This window comes from Diospyros lotus, chromosome 12, assembly GCF_014633365.1.
Source record: "Diospyros lotus cultivar Yz01 chromosome 12, ASM1463336v1, whole genome shotgun sequence".
Lineage (NCBI taxonomy): Eukaryota > Viridiplantae > Streptophyta > Magnoliopsida > Ericales > Ebenaceae > Diospyros > Diospyros lotus.
In genome coordinates this window covers 27,521,641-27,533,893 of record NC_068349.1, presented here as the reverse complement: position 1 = coordinate 27,533,893, position 12,253 = coordinate 27,521,641, and the positions used below count along the sequence as shown (strand labels likewise).

The 12,253-nt window shown below is 35.2% G+C and overlaps 1 protein-coding gene across 1 annotated transcript in view; it reads left to right on the top strand.

Moving 5' to 3' along the window:
• The window catches only part of LOC127786842 (glycosyltransferase-like At2g41451), a 39,618-nt gene that overhangs the window by 14,544 nt on the left and 12,821 nt on the right, over positions 1–12,253 (top strand). Inside the window, exons 7-8 of the mRNA XM_052314535.1 lie at positions 4,002–4,189; positions 4,542–4,683. Coding sequence (XP_052170495.1) covers positions 4,002–4,189; positions 4,542–4,683 — 330 coding nt within the window. The remainder of the gene's footprint in view (positions 1–4,001; positions 4,190–4,541; positions 4,684–12,253) is intronic.

Sequence of the window (12,253 nt, the reverse complement as noted above, 5' to 3'; positions counted from 1 at the left end):
GAATAGATGGAAACAGAGAAACAAAGGCAGAAATAGAGAAATGTACTGATTGCTATTTCTGATTGTCCCAATACAATCTGGATTAGTTTGTCTTATACAGCTAATCAATCAATCTGAATGTGCAAGTTGGCGCTCAAAAATACCAACTGAAATAGACTGCTAACTAACTTATGGGAAAAGGATCTGCTACAATGCTTCCTCACAAAATTACCTACACCCCCACGAACTTGACACTGTTGTTCTTGACTATAGCATAAGAAAAGTTTTCGGTGGCTACACTAATTAAGAATTTGCAGTAGCAATTCTGGTGCTGAAGTTTTCTGTAAAGACCTTTATGTTTGTGAGTCCACATGGAGTACATGCATGTCCTTTTGTCTTGCTGGGATCTGGTAAATGAATATTTCTGTTTTCTGATGTTGGTCTCCTATTGCGTAGACCCCCTTGAAGTTTCATCTTCAGCTAGCTTGACTGCATTTCTTTTGAAAATAAGTAGGGACACAATGCTGTTAGTTTAGTATAACAGATTCTACATTAGATCAACAGTGAGGGGAAAAAAAATTGTGAGGCCTTTGGCCATCTCTCACGTTTCTCTATTTTTTTTTTCCATCCAACACACACTTTCTTAACCTCTCTATTGGGAGTTTTTGTTTCTCTCCCCTCTTTCTAAAACTAGTTTAGCAATATGTGTCATTTCTCAACCTATCCGGTGGTCTGCATAAATATCAACCCCACAGCCATAGCTTGACACTTCTGTATGGTGGTTTCCATTATTTGACTTTCCACCGTTGTCACTTGAAGGTTCGGTGATTGCCCACTTGGTAAGTGGAGTTGTGAAGAATAAGAGTTAACTAGTGTAGGGAAGTAGGTTTTGGATGACTAAGTGGCCCACTCCCCTAGTTTCTAATGCATCCTTTGCTAGGATTGGACTACTGGGGAGGCTGTTCTATGAAATTTGTTTACCTTTACATTGTGTTTTTCTATTATTTTCTCTCTTTACATATTTCTATTGTTTTATTGATATTAATTGGAAGACCATGTGCATGCATGAATGAATGCATGGATAGAATGAGTTTTTTTTGTGTGTGGCTATTTTCACTTATAAATTGAGTTAATAGTCAAAGCTTGAACTTGGATAACTAGAAAGCTATTAAACATAATCTCAATTAAGGTCTACCACCCTATTGGGAAGGATTTTTTGTATTAGTGTTTTGGTGCATAGTTGTTGAATTGAGATTTGAATCTTGAATCAATTTACTCATTTTGCTAATCAGGAACTGAATTGAATCGTAAGATTCAGTATATATATTTTAATCTAAGAAATATATAAAATTCAATCATAAATCTCATATTACTCAACAAAAAATATATAAATTTTCATACAAAATATCTAATATCCTAACTCATTAGAAAGAAGTCCTAAAAGTATATCCTCAAGTACTAAATAAATAAATAAAAACATATCAATTATTAAAATCATCATCTTCTAAGTTCTAGATATCATCTTCTCCTTCACCATTAAAATTGAGTACAAGCATATCCTTGTTAAGCCTCGGGGCTGAGGCTTGGGTGTTCACGGGAATTATAGAAGGTCCAAGAGAGAGAATAGAAAAGGAGGGAGAATTTGAAAGAAAGGAGGCAAATTTAGAGAGAGAGAAAAGAAAGGGAAAGAGAATTTAGAGGGGGAAAGAATTTGTATTAATCTCAACATAATTCCCATCCTCTACACTTAACCTTTTTTTAGGCTCTTCCTTTCAGTGTAATGTCTTAACAGAAAGGGTACAAGTGGGTACAGCAGTAACTGTAAAGTACAACTAGCTTATTCATTGGCAGCCTGATGACAAGTATACCCCTAGGGTTGTGACAATCCTCTTATTCTTATTCTTTACTTTCTTTATCTCCTTTCTCCTCAGCATTAATCAATTTAATTTTTTTACCTTCAACAACTTTATCGTTTATTTTTCTTCCAATCCTTAAGTTCCTTGAACACACATGAAGTATAAATAGCATTGGAAGATGAATGGGTGTTCAGATTTTTCTGATTTTATTTCTAAATTTTGGTTTGATAAGAATCGACCAATTCACTTAGGATCCATGATTCACTTCCGATTCTTTCCAATTTTTTATTCTTCCATAGATTTGAATAGTTTTAGTTCAAAATTACATTGAATTGTGAATTGTGCAATTCTAACAACTATGTTTTGGTGTGCTTTCTGGCACTTAACTGGATGATTGGCAATTCTAAATAATGAGGAATTAAAAGATCATGCTAGTGATTCATCAATGATGTTAGTAGTGGTAGGTTTTGATTGACAACCCCAATTTGTTGGATTTACAACCTTAGGTTTTGCGATTGATAGCCTTAATTTGGGATTATGATTGATTGGGCATGGTTTGTGCTGATTGATTTCTTTTTCCTATTCTTTTGATTTCATCCCTTTGGTGTTTGGTCAATGAAATAAAGCATAAGGTTTTGTTCAATTTCTGACGTATAAAGGTCAGTCTGGCTACCTGAAGACCAGATCATTTCATTCAATTTTCCTTGCATGATATGCGTGGAAAAAGTGAATAAAAATAGCTGCATTCTTCCAATCAATGGATATCGATGATTTTTTCATATTAGCTGAAAATATATATATATATATATATATAAATGGATATCTATGATTGACAAAATCAAATCAATGTAGATTTTTGGACAGTTGTGTGGTCTTGTAACCAACAACAATTATGGCTTCAGTCAAATATAAGGAATTAAAAGAAATACAGAATATCAAGCAAATGCATTATTATAATTTTGAAAGAGTAGTTTTGATGAAATCGAAGGATTTCTTTTATTGGGAAGCTAACCCAATTTCAGGTATGTTCCATAAGAGGCATAGATGCTACATGAATACTACAATGGTTATCTTTAAAAAAATGACATCACACAGACGGGGACAGGGAAAGTAATAAATTATGTCTTTTATGCATAATATATGAAATAACTCACCTTCTTTGTATTAGAAAGTGTGATTCAAAGGTCTTAATGTATACTTTGAAAAGATCTGCTTAGGAAATGTCAATAGTACTAGAACAGAAGTTCTTGAATTAAAAAGTCTAACGGTGGGAGAACTAGCAAATGTAAATTTTCTTTGTTATGTTTTGGATCAATTTTCAGACTTCAGTTACTTCATCAAACTTGTGTTGTGATTCTAATTTGATTAAATTTGGACAAACAGGATTGTACAATGGGCATGGTGCCCTAATATGTGATTTTTGAAAAATAAAAAAGTAATATGACACATTTGGCTGAGTGTCTGTCAAGCATTTGGAAATGCCTAACAAATTTTGGTATTTGATATGATGTTCAACAATGATATGCCACCTTTTATTGGAAATGTAGTTTGTCTATTTTTGCATCCAGAAGCACTTTGAGGCTATTTCTAAGAAAGCTTGTTATGTCCAAATGTTTGGAAGACTTGAACGGTTAAGTGTATTTTACTTCTGGTACTTCCTTTTGGTATTGAAATGTGATTATTCAACTAGCAAAAAAAGAAGGGTAAATTGCATTCAAACCCCATGTGGTTTGGGGTTTTGAATTAGGAAAAATTACAGTAACTCATAGGGGATCTGTGTGAAAATGGTCAAAACCACTAGAAGTCAGGGTGAATTTAAAGTAAAACCATAGGGACTCAATGGGGGCTTTGACTTAATGGAGGGGGTGTCTATCCAAAAATCAGAAAACCTTAGGGACTTTCAAAGACATTGTAGACACAAGGGGTCTTCTTGCAAATGGCCCAAACCACTGTGGGTTTGGGTGCAATTTACCCAAAAAAGAAATGTGATAACCCCAAATATTAATATTTTTTATTTGTATCCATAGAATCACAAATATCAAAAAAGGGCATGGCAATATTTTCAAGTTATCTGATGCTGCCTTATGTTATTGACCTTGTCTGCTTTTTGATAAATCACAGCATGTTTAACCTATACTAATTGATGAATCACTTACTTTTGGACAGGTGTCGATGTTCAAGAAGAATTATGATCATCTTCCAAAAGATACATACTTCGGCAATTACAAAGAAGCAACACGTGGCAATCCTAACTATTTTTTGACTTATGGAAATGGAAAATCAGCTGCACGCATACAAGATCATCTTCGTCCTAATGGTGCCCACAGATGGCACAATTACATGAAGACCCCAAAGTACGTTGATTTTTATCCTTTAATAGTAACTACATTTGCAAGTGCCTCGCTCCTTTCCTTTTTCTTTTTTTTAATGTCTTTGAAAAATAAGAAAAATGTTTGTTTTTTTTAAATGTTAATATTTGTTTTCAGAAGTTTCAACTTTTCAAGGGAAAGTTATTTAATGCGTTTTCATCCCAAACTTATGTATGTTTAATATGTGCGTATGTTCTGTCTATATTCTTTGACCTTTATAGTTCCTCCATTGACCTGTAATTTTTCTACCTCTACTTTAGAGCATATGTCAATAATGAGAAAATTTCCCTTTTACTTCTGGGATCAGTGTTTGTTTCTTCTCTATTGTATTTTGTAGTGAAATCAAACTGGATGAGGCTGCTGTTCTGCATTATACATACCCCAAATTTTCAGATTTGACATCACGACGTGATCGGTGTGGCTGCAAGCCTACAAAGGAGGAGGTCAAAAGATGTTTCATGTTAGAGTTTGACCGAGCTGTAAGTTCTGCTGCTGCCATACTTCACTGTTGTTTGTGTTGGCTTTCTAGTTCTGTTTTACCTGGCTTCTCTTTATTTTCTTTTAAATTAGACTTGTTTTTACTTGTCTAGTTGTAGAGTACTATAATTAACACTAAAGGTTCTTTTTCTTTTGGGAAAATTTGGTTAGCTAGATGTAATGGACATGCTAGTGTTTTGATTTCCACACATATGCACAATGCAATCTTTTTGTAATGCTGGATACAGGAACCTGGATAGTGTAAGTCCAAGTTCAGCCTGTATTCCATTTTATGAGGAAATTCGTTTCGTTTATGAGATTTTTTTTTTTTAAATCCTACACATACTTTCTTTGCTTTTATTTTGGGGGTGGTAAAAGTACTTAAAAATTGGCTACATTTGTCTAGTTTCTTCTTTAATATTTTTACTTGTATAAAGTTATAGTACAACATAGCAAGCCTTAATCCCACTAGTTGGTTGGCTTGGTTAGAGTTATAGTAATATGGAGAATTTAGCCAAAAGACAAAAATAGAAAACCTAGGACTTCTAAATTCATTTTGAAACTGTGTATACCATACTAATGTACAACACTCAGTTATTAGAGTTATAGAAAACCTGATATCTTTGTGATATTTCCAACACCCCGTGTTGAGTAATTGTGCAAACTTTTCCACCATTTTTAGCGTGTGTTCTTTGCCTTCTGTCTCTTCCGCCATAGCTAAATGATCAAATTGAAGAGTTTATTGGGACATAAGACAATGGTCCATTCCATGCAGGTCGTGGTTGCTTTCTTGTCTGTTGGAGACATTATCCGAGGCTTATGCTTTTTGAATCAGAAAAAATGAATTCCATTGTCTGGATCCTACAGTATTGGAGCCACATCTTGTCATTCTCCACAGTCTACTTCTTCTCAACTAGAGATTTATAGGGTTGGAATAAAGAAGTATACTAGAACCAAAAAGGATATTTATGAGTGGTTATCCTAAATAAATTTGGACTAGCTTTATTTTATACTTAGTTATTATTTTCGCAATTTTGGTAGATTAGTTGTATTAGGATTCTAGGTATTTAATTTGTAGTAGGGTTATACTTTTGTATGTGTATACAAGAGAGTAATCAATAGGAATACACACCTTTATTATTGAATATATAGACCGTGGTTTTCTTCTCTAGGGAAAAGAAGGAACTGCAAAATTTTTCTTTAGCATTCAGTGAAATTATTTTCCCATTTGTTCAAAAATCCTGATGTTTGATCCGATCAGTTTATGGTGGTTGTTGGTTACCTAATGCCCTCATTTATTTGGGCTTGGGACCAATTGTAAATAGGACACCTTGAATACAAAGTGTTGAGGAATTACTCAGTTCTCAGGCAGAGTTATATAGAATGAGATTTTTGTAGAGCTTGGCTTGATATTGCTCTCTAGATCTACCGTACAAGTATTGGGGTATGAAGATTCACCATGCAAATTTTTCAAGTTGGATCCTTGGTAGTTCTAGTTATAGCATTTATCAACACCCCTTTAGGAGGGATATTGTTAGTAAACCCTAGGCCTTGGCCCTAAAGAAGCAAAAACCTAACTCAATATTCAATTAAATATTTGTATAACTTAGGAATTTTCACATTACTAAAGACCATATTTAAAGTGTATGCATAAATTATTCAAACTACTAGTTCAGAACATAAATATTCACACCATTGTTGAATTTTTGGACGTCATGACATAAGGTCTCTATCTTGAGTCTGAGCTAGCATCCTTTATGTTCTCCTAAAATAATAGGAGTGATGAACTTCCAGTTCAATGAATGATGAGCCTTGCAACAGTATAAGTTGAAACCTAAGAAGACACTTCCAGTTTTAGAATAATTTCCTAATGGTTTTGCAAGTTTTCTCATGTAATGATGTAGCAAAGAAATGCTTTAAAAATCTCTTTAATCATACTCAAAATCTCTCTTGATAATTCAAAAATATTTCAGAATCAACAAAATCTCTTTTCTCAATCTCAATCGGTTGTTTTCTCGCTTTCTGGTTGTAGGCCATTGAATCCACATCATTCTTAGAGTCACCTCCAGATTGTACCTCAATGTTTTCCCTAAGTCAATCTGATTTGGACTTTTAGGACAAAACTTATCTCTCTCTCTCTCTGACAATTGAGAACAAGAGTTGTTCCTTTGGTTGTTAGTCATCCTAGTTCCCCTCATAGTTGACATATCTCTTCCTTGGACTTCTTGTACACCGAAGCGGCTAAACTATATCATATCCAATTGGGAATCTATTTCTTTGACTATTGAGAACTAAAGTAGCATGTTTAGATACCAGAATCACCCTAGCTCCACTCTATTGAACAGGGCTTTTCCTTGGGCTTCATCTTTTATGATCCCTTTTTTCTTATGCTTCCACCATTAAATAAAACAATTTTAATTTTGTCATGAAGAACACATTTCTCAATCGCTTTTCAAGACATGATTTTCAAATATTGAACTTTCATAGAATTGGATCTTTGAATATAATAGAATAAATTTGTAACTTAATTAAACATCATGGCATAAAAATCATGCATGAGAGTAACTTTGTAGATGTCATACATATAGAGCAAGTCAAACCACTACCTTCGGTTTCCTTTTGATGCAAATCCTAACAAGGGCACTTTTAACCACTTGATTCATGTTAATAAAGGTCATACCAATAAAAATCCAACTTTTACTAATTTGACCTAAAATAAGACCTATGTTTTTGCCTCAATTATTTTGGTTTTTGGGTTGCAAACAAATAGATTTTCTCTTTCTTTTTTATTTTTCCTTTTCCCCCTTAACTAGGTTAGGTCTTGGATTTTTGGTTGGATTAGGTCAAACCCTTCTTTTTTTTTTAGTGGAGTGGGTCAAGGTTGGGTTAGTCAAACTAGCCCAACTAGGCCAAGAGGGATGTAAATGTAGGGGAGATGATGAGGTCAGCATACTTGATTGTACTAGGATGGCTGCTGGTTGCTACGAGCTCCTTAACTGAAGATAGTAAAAGTAAGTCTGTGATGTAAACAGTAAAGATGCAAAGGCGAGGGTTGTCCAAGAGCATGTAATTCCAAGTCTTTAGCTAATTACTCATTCAAGGGCTAAACAATTTCAAAAGGAACTTGAGTTATTTATTGGGAAAACTCCAACCCATTTGGAAGAGTTAGAATTCAAAGTGAAGGAGTTAAAGCCCAAATTAATCACATTACTCGTTTGCTTGGAAGCCCGGGACCAGAATGCAATTGAGACACTCCATGATCAAGCCCAAGTAGTCAGCCCATCTGCCAGGCCCAAGTCTTTCCAACAAGCCCAAGTCTCCTAACTGATGTCACCCTTCATTTGTCCTTTATGTTTGAGGGTGTTTTGTCTTTTATGTATCATTGTGTTTTATCATCATGATTCCCTTTGTCAAAAGTGGCATGATGATGTTTTTCTACTTTATGCTTTTGGTGTGTTTTTTATCATCATTAGCCCCCTTTTGTCAAAAGAGGCAATGATGTTGTCTATCTTTAATTATTATGTTTTTCTTTAATCATTGTAATTTGTTAACAAGATTAGTATTTATATGTGTGATCTTATAATATTTTGGTATGAACATTTTTATGAAGAAAGTGCAGAGAGCATTTTTACCCTAATTCTTATCTAAGCAATTCATTTGTTTAGTGGCGACTTTACTTGATTCTTATCACTCTTCCTTCTTCTATCTTAGAGTGTAATGAATCAAAACTGGTATTTTCTTGTTTGTGGCGAATTTTCTTATCAAAAAAGGGGTTCTAGTATTTCTTTTGTATTTTGGGCACATTATATTGGTATCATAGCATAGGTTCTGATCATAGCCAGATCATTGGAACAAGCTCAAATCATGGGTCTCTAATGAAGACAAGAAGAGATGATGGAGCAACTTACTTGTTTGGGAGTTCAACAACCACCACAACAACAATGCATTCCTCAAGCACCAAGAAGGGCTATCCATGAAGATGAGGGTGAAGGAGATGAAATCGAAGACAAAGCTAGTGTGGTTGAATACCCATGGCAAATGAGGCAGCAAAGAGATCCGGAAAACAATATTAAGATTAAGATTCCACCATTTAAGGGAACTAGCTCACCGGAAGAGTACTTGGAGTGGGTGCGGCGAGTGGAGAAAGTATTCGAATATCAAGAGTATTCCAAGGTAAGAAAATGCAAACTTGCAGCTCTTGATTTTACAGATTATGTTAATCTATGGTGGGAGAAATTAAAGCACAACGTAAGAGAGATGGAGAAGAGGATATTAGGAGTTGAAGGGTTATGAAACGTCTAATGAAAAAACGTTTTGTTCCTGAATATTATAGGCAAGAATTGTATATTAGATTGCAAAGTCTCAGATACCAATATGATGTGCCCAAAATACAAAAGAAATACTAGCACCCCCTTGTTTGATAAGAAAATTCGCCACAAACAAGAAAATACCAGTTTTAATTCGCCACACTCTAAGATAGAAGAAGGAAGAGTGATAAGAATCAAGTAAATTCACCACTAAACAAATAAATTGCTTAGATAAGAATTAGGGTAAAAATGCTCCCAGCACTTTCTTCATAAAAATATTCATACCAAAACATTATAAGATCACACATATAAATACTAGTCTTGTTGACAAATTACAATGATTAAAGACAAACATAATAATTAAAGATAGACAACATCATTGTCTCTTTTGACAAAAGGGGGCTAATGATGATAAAAGACACACCAAAAGCATAAAATAGAAAAACATCATCTTGCCACTTTTGACAAAGGGAATCATGATGATAAAACACAATGATACATAAAAGACAAAACACCCTCAAACATAAAGGACAAATGAAGGGTGACATCAATTAGGAGACTTGGGCTTGTTGGAAAGACTTGGGCTTGGCAGATGGGCTAACTGCTTGGGCTTGATCATGTAGTGCCTAGGTTGCATTCTAATCCTAGGCTTCCGAGCAATGCGATTAATTTGGGTTTTAACTCCTTCACTTTGAATTCTAACTCTTCCAAATGGGTTGGAGTATTCCCAATAAATAACTCAAGTTCCTTTTGAAATTGTTTAGCCCTTGAACGAGTAATTAGCCCAAACTCATTTCATGCATGATGTCACCCTTCATTTGTCCTTTATGGTTGAGGGTGTTTTATCTTTTATGTATCATTGTGTTTTATCATCATAATTCCCTTTGTCAAAAGTGGCATCAGTGTGTCTTTTATCATCATTAGCCTTCTTTTTTTAAAAGAGGCAATGATGTTGTCTATCTTTAATTATTATATTTGTCTTTAATCATTTTAATTTGTCAACAAGACTAGTATTTATATGTGTGATCTTGTAATGTTTTGGTATGAACATTTTTATAAAGAAAGTGCAGAGAGCATTTTTACCGTAATTCTTATCTAAGCAATTCATTTGCTTAGTAGCGAATTTACTTGATTCTTATCACTCTTCCTTCTTCTATCTTAGAGTGTGACAAATCAAAACTGGTATTTTCTTGTTTGTGGCGAATTTTCTTATCAAACAAGGGGTGCTAGTATTTCTTTTGTATTTTAGGAAAATTAGTTTGTCTCTCTTCTTCCTTGTTTTCCTTTTTTCTTCTCTTAATGTATCCATTCTCTCTCCCGGTGTCTTTATGTGTGTCTCTCTCTATCTGCCTCTTTACAACTCCCTCTTCTTCACTCACTCCTTCTCTTGATTTTCCCTCTATTTCTGTTTACCACCAACCTCTCCTCCCTCCCTTCTTTTCTTTTGTTTTGTAAAACCAACCCACATACACCCACTTAACTCCACGACTTAATTACCGGTATACACACACAATCTCTCCTTGAACCACCCACTCTCTTTCAATCCTAGCATAACTTCTTGTGCCACATATTTTATGTTATTTTATTTTTATTAAAATAACTTTAGTTTTAGGGTTGTAGGATATTGTATTCACTTTCATTTGGGAAGTTCTACTTAGCTAGGAATAATGAGGAAGATAGAGTTGTATTTAGTTTAGGATCTTATATTTCTTATTATGTTAGAATTATAGTTATTTAGAAACTTAGATATAATAACATATAAAGCCTTAATCCTACTCGTTGGGGTTAGCTTTGAAGCACATCCCCAATGCACAAAACTCTTCATTTTACAAGGGTTGAGAATGGGTTGTATTTGTGCAGTCTTCTCCTTGTTTTATTGCAAAGAGGTTATTTCCACTAGTGTTCTAAAACGCGGCCAAGGCGGCCGCCTAGGCGCTAGGCAGCCCTTGGCTGTGGCAATTAAGCCCTAACCGGCATCCTAGGCGCCGGGCCGATTAATCCGGCCCAATCGACGCCAAGGCAGCCTAGGCAGTGCCTAGCCTCCTGGGTCAGGCGCACCATGGGCCGCCTACCTACCTGGGTCGCACGCGACCTAGCCGCTGCGATTTGTAAGAGCCGTGTAGAGATGGTGGACGAAGGTGCCTACCTACCTGGGTCATGCGTGGCCTAACTGCTGCGATTTGTAAGAGTTGTGTAGAGATGGTGGACAAAGTGTCCTTGTTGTTCCATTTTGTCGCTGCTTTGAGAAGCGAAAGAGGAGGAGGCGGGCTCTTTACCTCTTATAGTAGTAGTCATTGAATAGAGGGAGCAAAGAAGAATGAAACTCTTCTGGGAGACGAGAGATTTAGGAAGGGTTGGGGGGGGGGGGGGGGGGGAGAGAGAGATAGACCAAACACCAAATAAACCAAAGTAGTGGTCAAAAAGCACATGTTGAATGGTTAACAACTAGGAAATTTGGGAGATATTTGTGGGAAAAAAATCAAGAAAAGTACATTTCATGGGTTAAATTATTGTTAATATATAATTTAATTTGTGTGTAATTTACTATTAGATGAAAGCACAAAATAATGCAAGAAAGCAACAAATGTTACAAAATAATGCAGGTTTATGTGCTGAAATAACAATTTTCCTACGCTCTGCCTAGGCGCTAGGCCCCGGTTTGGTGCCCGACTAGCGCCTAGCGCCTTTTAGAACACTAAGTACTAGGTTACCTCATAGGTACCACAAGTGCTAAACCCTCCAAAGTATCACACGCAATGCCTCCTTGATATCTCCACATGCTTGAAAGCCTCCAAAACCTTTCTAAGAGAGAAAACATACGAAGAGCTTTTAGGCAAATTATATTGAAGAAGAAAACCTCTTTTCTTTTGTCCCTCTTTTCTTCTCCTTTTTTGTTTATTTTGAGAAAAAGAAAAGTGTTAATATTTTATTCATAACTCGGTGTATATATATATAGTTCTATAAGGAACAACTAAGGAAAACACATAACTATGTACAACACAATAAAGCTAATACTCCCCCTCAAGCAAGCCCATATACATCCTATTTGCCTAGCTTGGTACAAATGTAGTCTAGTCGTGGACCCTGTAATGCCTTTGTAAGAAAATCAACCAGCTGGTTATTATAGCCAACAAATGAGATACTAATCTCTCTTGAAATCAACTTTTGTCTCACAAAGTGACAATTTATCTATGTGTTTAGTCCGCTCATGGAAAAATTGGATAGAGGCAATATGAAGGGTTGCTTGATTATTGCAAATAAGCTT